Source organism: Pollicipes pollicipes, unplaced genomic scaffold, assembly GCF_011947565.3.
Source record: "Pollicipes pollicipes isolate AB1234 unplaced genomic scaffold, Ppol_2.1 Scaffold_2555;HRSCAF=2994_pilon_pilon_pilon, whole genome shotgun sequence".
Lineage (NCBI taxonomy): Eukaryota > Metazoa > Arthropoda > Thecostraca > Pollicipedomorpha > Pollicipedidae > Pollicipes > Pollicipes pollicipes.
Genome location: NW_023596136.1, coordinates 45,546,549 through 45,564,576, shown reverse-complemented (window position 1 = coordinate 45,564,576; position 18,028 = coordinate 45,546,549). Strand labels below are relative to the sequence as shown.

General features: G+C 48.2%; 2 protein-coding genes and 1 long non-coding RNA gene across 3 annotated transcripts in view; 2 read left to right on the top strand and 1 right to left on the bottom strand.

Moving 5' to 3' along the window:
• The window catches only part of LOC119101808 (polyubiquitin), an 8,752-nt gene extending 2,993 nt beyond the window's left edge, over positions 1-5,759 (bottom strand). Inside the window, exons 1-3 of the mRNA XM_037225233.1 lie at positions 5,731-5,759; positions 3,644-3,838; positions 2,803-2,996 (exon numbers count right to left, since the gene is read on the bottom strand). Of these exons, the coding sequence (XP_037081128.1) occupies positions 2,803-2,996; positions 3,644-3,833 (384 nt within the window). The 5' untranslated portion in view covers positions 3,834-3,838; positions 5,731-5,759. The remainder of the gene's footprint in view (positions 1-2,802; positions 2,997-3,643; positions 3,839-5,730) is intronic.
• Positions 5,760-5,919: 160 nt separating this feature from the next.
• eEF1gamma (elongation factor 1-gamma) lies at positions 5,920-13,715 on the top strand. Its single transcript, XM_037226798.1, has 8 exons — positions 5,920-5,996; positions 8,204-8,353; positions 8,772-8,954; positions 9,473-9,715; positions 10,043-10,272; positions 10,555-10,724; positions 11,225-11,349; positions 13,374-13,715. The coding sequence occupies exons 1-8, from the start codon at positions 5,985-5,987 to the stop codon at positions 13,527-13,529; spliced, it is 1,269 nt and encodes a 422-aa protein (XP_037082693.1). The 5' UTR covers positions 5,920-5,984; the 3' UTR covers positions 13,530-13,715.
• Positions 13,716-14,360: 645 nt separating this feature from the next.
• Positions 14,361-17,984, top strand: LOC119103319 (uncharacterized). Its single transcript, XR_005094744.1, has 5 exons — positions 14,361-14,780; positions 15,248-15,372; positions 16,382-16,504; positions 16,949-17,071; positions 17,515-17,984. It is a non-coding gene; the product is annotated as an uncharacterized LOC119103319 (long non-coding RNA).
• Positions 17,985-18,028: the final 44 nt, after the last annotated feature.

The window sequence follows — 18,028 nt, the reverse complement described above, 5'->3', positions numbered from 1 at the left end:
ATCGGCGCGTCGTCCGCGGCGGAGGCCAAGGTCAGCGAAGCAAAACTCTGCCCCCCCGGCACACTCAATGACATGTCGCCGGTGCGATCTCACAGTCATACGCACCTGCTCGCTCGTGCAATCGTGACGGTGGCCGGCTAGATGGGATCGCGTCAGGTGATAGATTTACAGCATGTTGCGCCATCGTCGTCGTACCTTTTTAGCATGCTCTACGGCCAAGATGACCGCTCAATTCCGAGTGATGACTGCGTGCATCTGTGGAGTGAAATGTGTAATTTTTAAAAAATACATAACGTCACAATTTGAGCGTCACCATTTTTGGCACCAAATAGAGCTGCGAACCAAAACGGAGTGGGTGTCTCGAATCGAACGTAGCCGTGCCTTGCACAGTACGTGCATGGCAGCGGCTGCTCGCGACCATGTCCAACTCAAGAAAAATTGGTAAAAATTCGCAACATGGGCCTAGCTAATCGCAAACTATGTAAGTGTTGAAACCGCTAACTCACGCTTGAACAGACCTGAGTTCGATTCAGCTTCTTTTAGAATCGATTCACCGTTGATGGACGGCTATCGTCGAATGATTAAGTCTGATTTGATTTGTGGTTGTCTCATGAATCAATTCTGTGTTGATTCACCCTCAAGTTCGATGATTTAGTTCTGATTCAGATTACCATCTCGCTGTGTGAATTGATTCAGCAGTGGTTCATCCGGCGTTCAATGTTTGCGTGCTGATTTTGGCACATTTTAATCGACATCATTTAATATCAAACTCAGTAATAAGGACCAGATATCAGGAGAATGCAGGATGAAATAAGAAATGAAAATGGGAAAGCCAAGTGAATTGCTTGTACGCTTTCTTCAACCCATCACAATTTTCCACCGGTTCGGCTATTCTACATCAGTGTCCTACCTAAAGACGCCTGCTTTGCTCGTGTCCTGACTCACTGAGTCATGGGTAAGTGAAACAAAAATATGCAAACATTCCGCGCTTAATGAAGGAAATACCCATCTGTCACCAACTCAAAACCAAAAGACGGAACTCTAATTGATCATTTATCTCAGTTACCATCGTTACTTTACATGGTTTCTTCTCAGTTACCATAGTTACCATGTGGCAACCCGAAGCAGTTGCAAACAATCTCATTTCAACGCAACAAACAGGCAATGTTGGCAAATCATGATACAAGAACAACATAGAAACGGTCCATTTGACCTGCGTGTCGACTTTATTTGCGTCAGACCAAATCTTAAGAAGTTAATGATTCGTTTCATGATTCAATTTATATACGAAATAATCGATTGGCTTGACTTATCATGCAGTTCATGACTAACCGATCGATTCATCTTGCATCGAAGACAGGTCTGCCATGGAAATGCATCCTCTCTTTTCAAACAGTGCCTTAGGGCTGCGAAATGAATGCATCAAATGCGCGCGTGATAACCGAGTGCAGACGAGCGAAAAGTGATTAATATGTGGATGATTAACATGTCGCCTCGAACATGCTGAGGTTGAAGACTGTCAGAGTATCGGCAGAAATAATGAGGCTATGCAGTCACTGAAGCCAAACACCAGTGAGGGCAGCAGGAGCGAGGCTATGCGGTCGCTGAACCCCAACACTATTGCCCAGTGAACAGGTCTGATTTGCGATGGACGAGAGTTTTGTTCCATCACAATGCTCAGTAATCCATAGATTCCATAAATAAACATGCATGACAGGTGGGGTAGTTTAGTTTTCATTTGGAGCGAGCTCCGGCATACACCCTTGAGAACAAAGTGAGTCGGATCGTTTGATAAACCGCTTTGTTTACCACTTCATTTGCGTTTTATGAGGCTAGGTTTCACATATCTTTACTATTTTGCCCTTGTGCCCCCCCCCCCTTTGTGAAACCGCGCCGATATAACAAAATGCGGACCAGGATTCAGAATTCACTTTCTGAACTCACTCCGGGGAGGGGGAGGGGGGGGGGGGGCTGGGCCAATAAGGTTGATCTAACCTACCCAAGAACTGGTCTGTCTCCGGATTTCAGTTTGCGTCACTGGTGATGAAAATAATTGCTTATACAATCATGATATTTCAGTTTGTTATGCTGCGGAGGAACGAATTTCCATTCGGTTTATGTTTATGTTTATTCGGTAAGTTTATGCGAAACGGCGTGTTCATGAACAGCTTACAATGGAGTGTACTTCATAGAAGAAATCGACTTACTCGAGCCCTTGCTATCGACGAAGATCGGTCTCTTATAGTTCGAACGCCTGGGCTCAGGCTGAGCATACACAAACGCCGATAGTCAGGCCGCGGCGCCATTGTTCAGACTCGACACTAATGTTCCGTCTCTCCTAAAATCTTCAGTGTATGACGGCGAATGTTATGGTAGAAGTTTAAAATACACCACGCCAGAATGTTCTCATTAAAGGTCCTCTAGCCCGAATACTCCACCTCACCGCGCACGCAGACCTACACGCGGCACGCGCCCCATAGCAACCGCTAAGATCTCCCGCGTCTATTATCATTACGTAGCAGAAACCTGAATCCGCTGGTGTGACGCGTGTTGAAACAGAATTGCTATCTTACAATCCATTTCTCGCAATCTTACATTTTTGGTTGTGCCTAATTGCTGCCAACATAACGTACCTAATTATCAGACGTAAGCGCACATAAAGCTACCAACGTCGTTTCCCGTTCTGCTCACCGACACCCCAGCTCTCCGTCTACATTACAGCAGACACAATTCTCTTTTTTCAATTTATTTGCTCTTTACACGAGGCCTCCACGCAGCCAACGTCGCACGCGGCACGGCCTACTTCAGCTTCTTCTTCGGGCGGACGTGGTTCGTGTGGCCGCACTTGCGCTTCCTGCAGTTGGTCGCCCTCGGGTGGAGGCGGGCGTAGCACTTGCGGCAGATCATCTTGTCGCAGTTGTACTTCTGGGCCAGCAGGCGGAGCGTGGGTTCGATGACGCCGCCGCGCAGCCGGAGCACCAGATGAAGTGTCGACTCTGCGGACGACCACACAATCAAGTCCCCGGCGGAGGGAGTAGCGGCCCGCGCCGGCCGTTGGGACGAGCGAGGGGCAACGGCGCAGGGAGGAACACTGCCCTGACTCATCAGCCTGAATGGTAAAAGCTGATCACAAGGGAAAAAAATCTGGTCACCTCCCAGTGTGTCATTCCTAGTCAGTTGAGGTCAACATATACATAAAAGGCATGATGCAAATGCTATAACAGTACATGGTAGTTTCTTCGATGCAATGATAGACCTGGAAAGCCTCAACCCATATTGAAAGCTGTGGAGATAATCTTAATGAACTATCTCCCTGTGGGGACAATCATATGACCCCAAATCTGGCTCCAGACATCAGATCACTCATGACTCTGCAGCCACCTTACTCAATTCATTTCTGACCAAAGGCTAGTCATTTACTAATTAGTGAAAACCATTCAAGCAGAATACACCTTCCATGGGTTACACCCCTGTATGTTTAGTCTCAAATGCACTGTGTGCCATACAGTGTCCTGCACTGTCATCTAGTCAGATGGGTAGATGCTATATACATGCAACACAATGTCTGCACTAATAAGACAGCCTTGTCAATCACAAAGCAAGCAGGTGCTGACCGCAAACATTCCAGCAAGCTAGGTCTTACCTTTCTGGATGTTGTAATCTGACAGAGTACGGCCATCTTCCAGTTGCTTGCCAGCAAAGATCAGTCTCTGCTGATCAGGAGGGATACCCTCCTTATCCTGAATCTTAGCCTTCACATTCTCGATTGTATCTGAAGGCTCAACCTCCAAAGTTATTGTCTTCCCAGTGAGGGTTTTAACAAAAATCTGCATGGTGCCTGAAATGGAAAACAATGAATCAATTTCCTTAAGTACATCATTGTGCAACTTGGATGAGAACCAAGGCTCCTCGCACAGCACCTGGGAAGGTTATCACTAATAATGAATCTTTCTACAGCAATTACCTTCAATACCTTTACTTTTTGGCTTCAAAATGGGATACACACACCAGAATCCATCAGAGCCTTGCCAGGACAATGGATAAAAAGGATGATCCTATCTGCCATGCAGATGAGTTCTTTATTGTTGGCTCTCTTGACAGACTATGTCCAAGGCACATGAAGCAGCAATAGGCATATCACACTATTTCCAGTAGTTTGAGTTGCTTCCCAATGTCACCTGTGGGCTTGCCAAAAAGTATTCCTGTTCAATTCTTCTCAATTGAAAACAATTCAGCAAACCATAACATTAATCCAATGCTGGACAATAATTGGTGGTCAAGACCACAAATGCCAATGCTATTTCAGACAGACTTTCAGTCATAAGTCTAGTTGCTTGAGACTAGAGTATCAAAGCTTTAGTGATGCCACGCCACAATCACCTGAAGGTGTCTGTGGTCTCACTAGCATCATATTTCAAGATACATGAACTGACAGCTGCACAACTAATGCAGCTGCCATAACCTAGGTGGATACTGAATGCAAGGAAAAAGGTTTGCACTGCTTATGAATGGCAGAGAAGCAGCTTGATGGTTGAAAGTATTTATAAGTACATGGCAGTTGGCACATCTACCAATACACCAATATTGTATGATTTGCATCACCTGGGTGTATTCCATTCAGTCAATTTACAGAACCCTACACCAGAAATACTGGAAAAGGGTCAAATTAAGGCCTTTAATCAGCATCCTGGAATTGATGACATTGGGTGTGACACAACACCCTATGAGGAGGAATGTTTCACTCCTTTTCCTGATATTTGTCAACTTTTCACTCCTGCCTGATATTGTCTAATGGTGCATGCCAAATCCATATTTCCATCTCCGAGGCTTTCAGATGTCATCCAAAACCGAGCTCACTTGAAGCCACCAAGCATAAACAAGGCTCCACGGAACCTGTACACCTACGGCTATGTCCTGCCTCACTTACATCTGAATCATGTCTTTGACTGCACAATGCTAAATGTCTTGGTGGGCAATGGAAAAATAAATGGGTATAACTGTACTGATGAGCCATACTTGTGTTTCATTTCCCCAACCCTTGAATAGTATATTTGTTACAAATAAAAGTACATGAAACAGACTGCAAAACTAGCATGCAATGCTGAATGCCTTGCATCATGACAGCATCTACACAATCTTATTTGATCATATACCCAATAAATCCCAAGACTCTGGTTTTGATGCATTTTTGCCACAAATAGTAACACACAGTCCATAATTCAAAGAATTATCATAATGGTTCTGCACAGCAGGCACACTTGGTTCCTTGATCATTCCAGCTAAAAAATAGCTGCTACAAGCTGGAATGAGGGAAAATAAAACAAGCAGACATATATCAACTAACAACAAATCAAGTTTATAGCATCCTGGGAAATGCATCATACCACATCTTGCCAACTAACACCCGCAATGTTCCTTGCACAATTCAGAAAACCTGACATGTAAAATGCAATTTCGCCCCACCACAGATGCCAAAAGAATCAATGGCAGTGCGTCATGCCCCAAAACACAAGCGGTATGACAGAACATCCGCTGAGCGAATGGACTGATGTATTTGAGTTACTGAAGGTGCCCAAAATCACTGAAAAGTCGGAGTACGCTTAGGACGCCATCAGCACAACAGATTGCATACAGGCATTGAAAAGAACGTAATATTTCTTTCACCCTTGCAATTGGTGAGGTAATGAATGTATAGCAAATTAATACGATAACAACGTTTTATACCCTCACCGACTGCTCGGCGATCACTCCGGAAAAGGCCGAGGATAGAGGAGATCAAAGTTGAACACCGACCAAAACCCAGAATACAGACTTGTGATATGTATGTTGGTCAAAATATGGAGTTAAAGTGTCATTCTAAAAACCAAATCATAACCATTTAGCTGAAATAGCATCATTACCTTAGGGTCATACTTACGTCTCTATTGAGGAAAACTTCCGCTCGTCGGCCTTTTTCGTGGCGACACGGAGGCGAGCGGCCGACCATGGTTTCAGGGGTGAGCAGTTAATGATATTACACCATTGACATCGTGCATAAATGCGTGGACTAATTCTATTTGTGTGTTTTAAGTTGTTTACCTAACGTCAAGTACTTACTGCTCGTGTTCATCAGCATAATGGATCAGCAGGGCGACGCCTTGCATGACGTTTGGTATATCTAACAGTTCTCGGTTTTACACATATGAGATCAGTCACACGTAAGGTTAGAAGTGAACTTTTGCCATGTGAATTTGAAAAGAAAATGAGACATTGTAGCTGGGACCTTAGTTGTACGTTGAATAGATTTTGTCAGGCTGTGGATGTGACCATGTGATAATTTTTGGGGTTACATATGTTACTATGATAATTCAGCGTGACTCCTCGTAAAGTTTCCGAGGAAAAACTACACATGAGTGGCACAGAATATTTCTGAATTACCCATCCATTACCTAGTCCTACATGGCAGTTCTTCAACTCATTGGGCATCACTGGGAGAGAGATGACCTGGTACCAAAGGGAATTTTTATAATTTTTTTGGTGAGTCAACATCCACTCATCAGTGACTGGGTCATCAGTCACTCAGGATATAATGTGCATTGTGTAACACTGGCTGAACAATGCATGTTTGAAGTAGGATTGCACCTATCTTTTTATGCCATACAATCAGATACCCACATACACGTTGCCAGTTTGCTCAATTATGATCATTGCACAGCAGTAAAATACCCCACCAGTCAAGCATCACTGTTATGGTTGATCAGTATTCAAAAATGCCTTTGGCAACATGTCCAGGATGTAAAGATTGAGTTGTGCTGCTGCGAGAATCCTGGTTCTCTGGCAACCTCTGTGCTAGATTCATTGGTGCTAATCTGACCCAGAACACCAATATCTGACCTGCCCTGCCCATGTGTCAGGCCTGAGGTATATGAGGTATATGTCAGGTGCTGGGTTGATTGCTGCCTGGTTAGATGCTAATTGGCCAAGCTTTAGCAAGGATCAAGAGACAGTAAACCTCAAGATAGCATTGAAACAGCATAACAAAATATGTATGTCCCCATGACCCAGATGGCCATATCCTGAGGCACTGCTGGGTGACATTGGGATTAGGTGCACTGAAAAATCCCAAAAGCTGTTCATCCTGCTCTGACAGATTATTGAATGAACAGACAGTCCTTGAATTGGTTGGAAGTGTATTACCAATTTTGATTTCGTTATCACAAATTGAAGGATAAATGATTGGGTTCTGCCATTACATGTTGATTCCACATGAACTAACAGGACATAATGCAAATAGCAGACCTCTTCACGTGATGGTGGTTTGGTGTGACAAATTACTGGCTGGCTGGCTGGCACATCTGTTCAGTGCATCAAAGCAGCTCAAGGCATAAGGCAGTTAGTAACTGTATGCAAAATTAGTGGTGCATGTCTACTGATAATATCATGATTCACTGACCTCACATTATTCCATAAAATTGCTCCAGCATGTGAAAATTGATGGCCTCTTGAGCACTGGAAACTGGGTGGATGAACTGTGCATGGTTCAAAATTTTCAAAACCATGGGTATATTCAAATCCCTATGTGGTTACAGGTTAAATAAGCAGTGAGTAGGTTCATAAAGTATTGCATTCTGAGAAAATACTGTTAGTTGACCACCCACACCTCATTTGTATGTTATGTGTAATTGATCAATGACCCAGTAAAGATGGGCATGGATAACCATTGTGGTTAGCTAGACACAATAAAAAATAATTATAGGAAGAGATTATGGGATGGAAAATCCTGGTTTTTATGTGGCGGCAAAACACTTGAAAAGTACAGATAGGAAAGGGTTCAAACTTAGAGTGAAGTAGGGGTCTGAACTGATAAAATTGTTGATTCCAGCTTCATCGCTGGCCAGTTTGTGTTTCTTGATTTCCATGGCCAGTGATGTGAGAGACTGACCCCATTGGCCATTAGCCACTTTGTTCAGCAATAGAATAACTGGTGTGTTTAGGTGAGGAAGGGTGGCATGAGTGAAAGGCGTTGCTTATTTCTTTCAAATTGACACTCTTTGAACTAATTGCTGAACTATTTGCTGAACTTTTTGAAGCCAATTGCTGAACTTGAACTAATTGCTGCTTTCCCATAGTGGGGCTCAGCCCTCCCCCTCCCCCTGTCTTTGTTTTCTAAGGGTCTTGTGCCCCCTGTATCATGGAACTGAATTGATGTTTGGTTGCTTTTCAGAAGCTTTACACGTATCCCAACAACTTCCGTGCCTATAAGGTACTGGCTGCTGCCCAGTACTCGGGCGCCAAAGTGGAAGTTGCCAAGGACTTTGTCTTTGGTGAAACCAACAAGACTGATGCCTTCCTGAAGAAATTCCCTATGGGCAAGGTGAGCTTCATCTGTTAAATGTGATGTGATGTTCTGTGAGGGTGGCAGTGTGTAACAACACCTTATATGTTCACCAGTGTAATGTTTTTTTGCTCCAGAAGCTCATTTGGTTAACAGAGCAAGTGTCCCTGTGTGACCTTTGGTTGGTTGTAGTGGCTGATCAAGCCCAGCTGAGGTCAGGTCAGGGAAGGATGTGCAGACCATCATGATTTAGATGTGCTTTGTGGCCCATAGCTAAATTTTATGTCATGGTGAACTGCCTTGGTGCTGCCAGTGTTTCTAATGCTGACTCACATTGTTCAGCTCAGATTGTTCATGGCACATGATGGATCCCTCTGAAATTTTTATTCAGCTTTGATTGGGACATACATTAAAGATGAAGACACTGCATCCTCAAATGGGTGGCCCCATCCGCCAGGTGCCAGCGTTTGAGTCGTCGGACGGTGCGTGCATCGCCGAGAGCAATGCGATCGCGTGGTACGTGGCCAACGAGCAGCTGCGCGGCAAGACGGACATTGAGCGCGCCCAGGTGGTGCAGTGGATGGGCTTCGCTGACTCCGAGCTGCTGCCGGCTGTCTGTGCCTGGACGTTCCCCATGCAGGTGAGGACTGCATGTGTGTGGGTGGTGGCACCCTGCCAGTGTAATTGGGCAGGGATGAGGAAGAGAGTCTGCAGACAAGTATCCCCATATTGGCCAAATTGGATGCTAGCCCCCCCAGTTTTAATTTGTTAAAATTGGTCTTTAGCCTGTCTGCTCCTAAACCTTAATGGCCATCCCCCATTGCCCCACCTCATCCCAATCTGCTGTTGTGGGTCATGGCCAAACCCGTTTCTTGATTGTGTTGTTCTTTGGTGTTTGCGCAGTTTAAAACATGTCTATTTCTTACCAGTTTTATGACTTTTACATTCCAAGTCCATGCAGTTAATTCCAATACATTGCGTGTTCTGTTCGGGTCATGGGTTCTTTTGCATGTACAGGATGCACTCAGTTTTGACTAGATTGCGCCAGTTCATTGAAGGCGCGGATACCGCCGGTTGTCTCGACCTTTTCCACCTGCCTGACTGGTCTGTATTTGGCTCTGTGTTTCAGTGCTTTGCTGATGCGCCTGTGTGTCCCAGGGTATCATCCAGCACAACAAGCAGACGACGGAGCGTGCCAAGGAGGAGTTGCGCCGCGCCATGGCCGCCCTGAATGCTCACCTGTTGACGTGCACGTACCTGGTGGGCGAGCGGGTCACGCTGGCCGACGTGGCCGTGTGCTGCACCCTCCTGTCCGCCTACCAGCTCGCCATGGATCCTGAGTTCAGGAAGCCTTACGGCAACGTCACCCGCTGGTTCAACACCATCGTGAACCAGCCACAGGCTGAGTGCCATGGCTTGGTAATCATTCTGGCCATATCCATTGAAATAAGTTAATGGCTGTCACCTTGATAAGCAGCTGGTTTAGGGGAAACCTTTGCAAACTGCACATTATAAGTGAGAACTGGTCTCTTATTCCACTGCTCTTGTCAGCACATTTGACTCCTGTGATTAGATGATGACGAGGCTGACGCAGGCTACTGGCAGTATTTGTCTTTGGTTCGGCTGATGCCACATGAGGCATTTGTATGAGGGGACTCCACTCTCATTAGTGGATTTGTTGTAAAAGTGGCAACGTGACTGACGCCTGCCAATGTGACCTGGCCTCAGGTGAAGACCATCGTGGGCGAGGTCAAGCTGTGTGTGAAGACCGCCGATCCCCAGCCGGTGCAGGGTGGCACTGGTGGCAAGAAGGACAAGAAGAAGGAGGAGAAGAAGCCCAAGGAGGACAAGAAGAAGGCCAAGGAGGAGAAGAAGCCACAAGAGGAGGCAGATCCTGCAGAAGAGGTGATGGCAGCCGAACCCAAGTCCAAGGATCCGTTTGCTGGCATGCCAAAGAGGTAACTGGCATGATTTTGTGGCAAGCACCCTGTAATGAAATTGGCCTTGCCTCAAAGCTGTACATCTTGTAAATCAAGTGATGCTGCTCACTGCATCTTTTTCTTCTGTGCTCTGTGTTGTTCCCTATGACCAGGCGGTGACGAGGCCAACGCGGGCTCTCGCGGTCTCCGCGTTGGGCCGGTGTGATGTGAGGTGAGGCATTTGTCTGAGGGGTCCTCAAACATGCCAATGGTTGCTGTCATTTGATCATGGTGTTGACATTTGCCATCGTTGGCCAACAGCTCCTGGGATATGGATGACTTTAAGCGTTTCTACTCCAACAACGACGAGGACAAGTCAGTCCCCTACTTCTGGGAGAAGTTTGATAAGGAGAACTTCTCAATCTGGTTCTCTGAATACAAGTACTCAGATGAGCTGGGACAGATCTTCATGTCGTGCAACCTCGTGGGAGGTAGGGATGACCTGATTGTAATTATTGCTCGCCAGATATTTAGCATTTACATGATTGTAGGGCAGTCATTCACATTGAGGCCAGTAATTAAAATGTTTTTGCAACATTTTAAACAGTGGAATAAACCTGCAAGATGTGTTATGTGCACCAGGATATGATTTAAGGATTTGGGTTGAAAATTACTGTGCTATTGAAGCATGTTGCCTCACATAGATGGTAATTGGCGCATCCAGGCATTACATGTTCTGTTGTATGACAGAACTGTGTCAGTACTTGCCATCAGTTTGTGTACACTCAAAGCAAAATAAGTATTCATATGGTTAAGGTATTCATGTCTGTTATGTTAGCCAAGGAAATGCATTATTTATTCACCAATTTGGGGCTGTGTTGCCATGTATGACTGGGTATTGTCAGTATGTCCTCCACGTGTCATAAGGCCGTCGGCCACGGCGGAGGTAGTCAGAGAAGTGAGTCACATAGTAACGTGTGGAACCTTCTAGGGATGTTCCAGCGGCTAGAGAAGCTGCGCAAGAATGCCTTCGCCTCTGTGGTCGTGTTCGGCGAGAACAACAACTCCTCCATCTCAGGCATCTGGGTGTGGAGGGGTCACGACCTTGCCTTCGAGGTAAGAAAACCCCTGATATTTTCAACGAAACCCCCCGAGGTGGTTCAGGGTGTCCTGACATTGATGCCCTCTTCTTTTGGTGTGATTAATATTTAAAGCACAAGTGCACGGCTGATTTGCATATGTAAGCTCCCCTACATTGAACGTGAGCTGTCATATGATACAGCATGCTGTATACCAAGTTGGCGAGCACCGCTAAGCTGATGGTGGATCAGGGTGCCCAGTGGCTTCTGGTTAGCATGTCGTCCGACGTCACTGAAGTCGTCTCGTTCATGTAGTGGACAATCTCGCAGTTTGTTTTTCGTTTTTTATTGGGTTCAGACCTGAGCTGGCATTTGGCCATCCGTTCTTCATACGAAGCTTGGGGAACGTCGGTCCGCCACCACTTTTGCATTTAGTTGGCTCGATGAGCTGGAGCGCCGTTCTATCGGAAGATGGCTGGTCACCTTGCGGTGAGTTGACCTTGCATGGCACCCACTTCCCTCTGCGCTGCGTGGCAGTCGTCGCCGTCGTCCTGAGAACCTTAAAACGCCGTGAGGGGGGGAGGGGGGGGGGGGGGGTGATGTGCTGCCAGGCCACCCGCGGTAGTGCAGCGGCTCCCATACCAGGACCTGCAGCTGCTGCTCGACACTCCCTCTGATAGGGACACCAGATCTGCGGCTCGGCCAGACACGATCGCTCTGTCGGCGGGGCGGGTGAAAGCTCGATACACGTCTCGTCGGTGAAGAGAACGCTTCTCCAGTCCCTGGTGGCTCAGTTCTATGGCACCTTGACCAATGTCAGCCTCTTGCGCTCACGTAACTTCTTCAGTCGTGGCTGGAGACGGGGACTTCGCTTCTGTTAATGTTTGAGACCGAGCTGGGGCCCGACAATTTTATCTCCCCAAATGTGCTTCTCAATGGTCGGCTGGTTGGAGGCCTTGACAACCGTAACATTAGGGCAACATTGGGTGGAGTGGTGGCTTCGACATCAGGCGCTTTGACCTGGCCATTTACCATCGCACGCAATCTTGTGGACCGGATATCCACAGCAGGCAGCTTGGGACTAGTTTTGTCGTGAGCCAACCCCTTTATGGACGGACTCGGACAGGACGGTTGTGGCCACGCTGTGTCCGCACTCCTGCCACCGGTGCTGTGCCCGGTGATGGCTGGCTTAGTCGCGGGGCAACCAGCCTCTCTCGTGGACGGACTCGGACAGGACGGTTGGGGCCACGCTGTGTCCGCACTCCTGCCACCGGTGCTGTGCCCGGTGATGGCTGGCTTAGTCGCCGGACAACCAGCCTCTCGTGGACGGACTCGGACAGGACGGTTGTGGCCACGCCGTGTCCGCACTCCTGCCACCGGTGCTGTGCCCGGTGATGGCTGGCTTAGTCGCCGGACAGCCAGCCTCTCACGGTGGACACACGGACGCCCAGGTCGTTGGCTCCCTGACTCGGGATCGGTCCAACGCTCAGCCAACCAACTGCTCGGTAGTGAGTTGAAGATATTTGCGGTTACGCCCGTGAGGCTGCAAACAGATTCCAGAATCTTTCAGGACCAGAACGGTACACATGGGATCACACACTATGAACACTCACGCTCTACGGGGACCAGGCACATGTCTGGCCATTGATCTCTGGGCACGCCGTCTACGTGCGCTGCATTTGAGTCTGGAAGTGACTCCAGTCTCCTTCCTCTGACGTGGGTCAGGTCGCCGAGCAGGGTACAGGAGCGGATTACTCGTGGTGTCTCGAGGCTTAGGTCCGGTAAAGGTTTATTCGTTTGGCGGCGGCAACCCCAGCCAAGTCAGGCCACAGAAGCGGGAGGATGTCGATTTGGGGATAAGGATCTCGTGATGTACCATGGTCGTGTGTACTGCCTTGTTAGTGAGCGCTACGTTTGCCATGCTGAAGTGTTGGCTTCCGTGCGTCTTTGTCGTGAACAAATTGTGGGCTGAATTATGACGTTCTGTTTGCTGGTGTGTATGACACATGGGGTTAGCCGCGGTCCGGGACTGACGCTGAACTGTGTCGTACCATTCCACAGCTGAGTCCCGACTGGCAGATCGACTTCGAGTCGTACAGCTGGAAAAAGCTGGACGCGAACTCAGAAGAGACCAAAAAGATGGTGAACGACTACTTCAAGTGGGAAGGTGCCGACTCTAAGGGTCGGAAGGTCAACCAGGGCAAGATCTTTAAGTAGGCCTGTGATGTCCTGTGTTTTCTGACCAACAAGGATGCGTCTTCGGAGAAATTTTATTTGGGCTGCTCACGGAGACACTGCTTGTTTTGCCTGCTCCCGAGATGGTCATATTTGACATGGGCGCCTGCCTCTCAGTCACGGAATCTGGCCGAAGTTTGATAAAGAAATACATCTATTTGGTCAGTTGCACTGCCTTTTGTCAAGGTCTGGTGTGGTCAAGACAAAAATCTGAAGCATTCATGTGACGCATGTGATGGTTGTATGAAGGTACGCCATTATGACAGGTATAGCCTTCACGCCCCTGGCAAGCAGCAGCGTAGGACATAACTTGAAATGCAGCCTTTGGCAGACATCCTTGCAGCTCATTTTAGTGTAAGCTTCCTGTTTTCATTTTCTAATGTACACCAAGCTAAAGATGTAGTTCGCTCAATGCATGAGTGGAGCTCAACCACTCGTTCATCAGCGAGGCAGCAGTCGGACGTCGGTACGCGTCTCGCTCGGCACGATGTAGGTCGTGGCACTGGCTGCTGGGCCGAGCTGCGGGTGGAGAGCGCACGGTCGCGCCTCCAGGCGGTATGCAGCACAGCAAAACTATCTAGAACACACCATGGTGACGTCCCGCCTGGCACCGGCCGCTCTGGGCGCTCGCCTGAGGCGTCGCGCCTGCCTGGTGTGGGCCGAGCGGGCCGCCTTGGCTGGCGCGGCCGTCCGCTGCGCCACCCGCTCCGCCGATCAATTCGCCGTACACCCCGACCTCAGGTCAGTGGACATTGTCACAGGCTGATAAGACGCGTGATGTGTCAACTCGATGGCTCTTTTTCAGACGGTGACTTTTGGTGATGATGGTGGCTAAAACTGGCTTTCGGATGTTGACTATGTTTTGAACTAACCCATATTTTGGCTGGTTGACGAGTTTAGGTTCGGTGGCTGCCCAAGGCCAGTCGCCGGGATGCTTTCGGCCCCCTGCCTGGGGGACTCCTGTGATTAGACGATGACGAGGCTGACGCCGCCGCTGGCAGTATTTGCCTTCGGCTCGGCTGATGCGACATGAGGCATTTGTATGAGGAGACCTGGCCATCTCGGTAGTAAGGCCGCGCTGTTCTAGTGGGCTGTCACTAATGCTCGCTGATGTGACTTGCAGTTCAATGCAGCTGGCGAAGATGAATAGGAGTCCGGTCTGCAGAGAAGACGTGAGGAAGATTTGTGCGTGATCGACGCGAAGTGAAAATGCCTGTTTGCTGTCATTGAAACGTAAGTTGGGCAGTTTGGTTAGAAATAGCGAATGCACATGAACCGGTAGCGTCACTGTTCGAAGATGGCTTTTTATCGTCTGTGGCACAAGTTTTTAGTCTTTTCTTGCACACACCAAACTAGATTTCTCCAAAATAACCTACTGATAGTCATTGAGAAGTCGTTATTCATTGTCCCTTCGTGTGATGCGCATTCAAGAGACGATTTTTTCTGTTCAATGATCGTTGACTGGACATAGTCAGCGTCCCCTAGCTGCTGATCATGTTCATTTGTTAAGTGCTCTCCCAATGTTCAGTGAACTCCTGTGATTAGACGATGACGAGGCTGACGCCGCCGCTGGCAGTATTTGCCTTCGGCTCGGCTGATGCGACATGAGGCATTTGTATGAGGAGACTCGATCCCGTCACCAGTGGGGTAACTTCGCGATCCCAGTAACTGGACTGATGTGTGTTGTGACCCCACATCAGGTCAAGGCAGCTACAAGATACAAACTTCGTGGAGACGCAAAGACATATGAGTAGGGGAAACTTCAGGAAGAGTGACAAATGCGCACTGATGGATCAGAAGGCCGCCTTGGTGGGCGTGTTTACAGGTGAGGTGTTTGTGTGGTTGGCATTATTATGAGCTTATTGCCCCATTAATGTGCCCTAAGCAAGTAATGGGAAGCTGCTACCTCTAACGAATTTGCCATATTGGTGCAAGCTTTTGTTCTTGTCACTCACTTCACGTTTTTAGTGTCAATTCCCACGGGCCAATGCATTGTCACTTCTGAATCGCTGCTCGCATTTGAGCATCAACAGGCTATCCAGTGTCCTCCAGCCGCTGTCTGAGTTGACTTGGCACGTGCTCTCCCAATGTTCAGTGATCTCCTGTGATTAGACGATGACGAGGCTGACGCCGCCGCTGGCAGTCTTTGCCTTCGGCTCGGCTGATGCGACATGAGGCATTTGTATGAGGAGACCTGATCCATCATCAATGGGACAGCTTCGTGATTGCAGCAACTTGACTCTGTGTACGTCATGACCCTGCCTCAGGTCAAGGCAGCTGCAAGATACAAACTTCGTGGAGACGCAAAGACATATGAGCAGGGGAAACTAGAACAAGAGTGACGAGCGCTCACTGCTTGGTCAGAAGGCCAGTTCCTCCCCTGGTTACGGGTAGGATGTTTGTGTGGCTGGCGCTATGATGAACCTATTGCCCCATTGATGTGCTCTAAGCAAGGAATGGAAAATGGCTACCTTTAAGGCATGTGCCATATTGTTGTAGGCTTTTCTCATATCAGTCACCACATATTTTTGGAGTGGCTATTCATGCGGGCCCATGCATTTTCACTAGTGAATCGCCATTCGTATTCGAGCATCAGGAAGCTGTCCAGTGTCCTCCAGCTGCTGTCTGAGTTGACTTGGCACGTGCTCTCCCAATGTTCAGTGATCTCCTGTGATTAGACGATGACGAGGCTGACGCCGCCGCTGGCAGTCTTTGCCTTCGGCTCGGCTGATGCGACATGAGGCATTTGTATGAGGAGACCTGATCCATCATCAATGGGACAGCTTCGTGATTGCAGCAACGTGACTCATGTGTACGTTAGGACCCTGCCTCAGGTCAAGGCAGCTGCAGGATACAAACTTCGCTGAGACGCAAAGACATATGAGCAGGGGAAACTAGAACAAGAGTGACGAGCGCTCACTGCTTGGTCAGAAGGCCGGTTCCTCCCCTGGTTACAGGTAAGATGTCTGTGTGGCTGGCGCTATGATGAACCTATTGCCCCATTGATGTGCTCTAAGCAAGGAATAGAAAATGGCTACCTTTAAGGCATGTGCCGTATTGTTGCAAGCTTTTCTCTTATCAGTCACCACATATTTTTGAAGTGGCTATTCATGCGGGCCCATGCATTTTCACTAGTGAATCGCCATTCGTATTCGAGCATCAGGAAGCTGTCCAGTGTCCTCCAGCCGCTGTCTGAGTTGACTTGGCACATGCTCTCCCAATGTTCAGTGATCTCCTGTGATTAGACGATGACGAGGCTGACGCCGCCGCTGGCAGTCTTTGCCTTCGGCTCGGCTGATGCGACATGAGGCATTTGTATGAGGAGACCTGATCCATCATCAATGGGACAGCTTCGTGATTGCAGCAACTTGACTCATGTGTACGTTATGACCCTGCCTCAGGTCAAGGCAGCTGCAGGATACAAACTTCGTGGAGACGCAAAGACATATGAGCAGGGGAAACTAGAACAAGAGTGACGAGCGCTCACTGCTTGGTCAGAAGGCCAGTTCCTCCCCTGGTTACAGGTAAGATGTTTGTGTGGCTGGCACTATGATGAACCTATTGCCCCATTGATATGCTCTAAGCAAGGAGTGGAAAATGGCTACCTTTAAGGCATGTGCCATATTGTTGTAGGCTTTTCTCTTATCAGTCACCACATATTTTTGAAGTGGCTATTCATGCGGGCCCATGCATTTTCACTAGTGAATCGCCATTCGTATTCGAGCATCAGGAAGCTGTCCAGTGTCCTCCAGCCGCTGTCTGAGTTGACTTGGCACGTGCTCTCCCAATGTTCAGTGATCTCCTGTGATTAGACGATGACGAGGCTGACGCCGCCGCTGGCAGTCTTTGCCTTCGGCTCGGCTGATGCGACATGAGGCATTTGTATGAGGAGACCTGATCCATCATCAATGGGACAGCTTCGTGATTGCAGCAACTTGACTCTGTGTACGTTATGACCCTGCCTCAGGTCAAGGCAGCTGCAAGATACAAACTTCGTGGAGACGCAAAGACATATGAGCAGGGGAAACTAGAACAAGAGTGACGAGCGCTCACTGCTTGGTCAGAAGGCCGGTTTGCTGGCACAGTTACAGGTGAGATGCTTGTGTGGCTGGTGCTGTGATGTACCTATTGACCCATTGGTGTTCTCTAAACAATTAATGGACAACCCTGACAGCAACAGCAAACTTCAGAATATTAACCTCTTTGGCATTTGTTGCATTGGCATAAGCTATTTTCCTTTTTGCTCAATCTTTAGATGGTTTGGTAGTGGCAGCTTCTATCCCACTGTGTCCTCCAGCCACTACCTGAGCTGATTTGGCATGTGCTGTCCTAGCGGTCAGCGATCTCCTGTGATTAGACGATGACGAGGCTGACGCCGCCGCTGGCAGTGCTTGTCTTCGGCTCGGCTGATGCGACATGAGGCATTTGTATGAGGTATGACTGGGTCATTAGTTGAATCACTGCTGTGACAGTAATGTGAC

Bases quoted from the DNA above. Each gene is read 5' to 3' on its own strand.
- eEF1gamma (XM_037226798.1), top strand. The intron at 8,955-9,472 runs GTGAGGACTGCA...TGTGTGTCCCAG, and splicing joins CCTGGACGTTCCCCATGCAG to GGTATCATCCAGCACAACAA. The intron at 9,716-10,042 runs GCTGAGTGCCAT...ACCTGGCCTCAG, and splicing joins CCATCGTGAACCAGCCACAG to GTGAAGACCATCGTGGGCGA.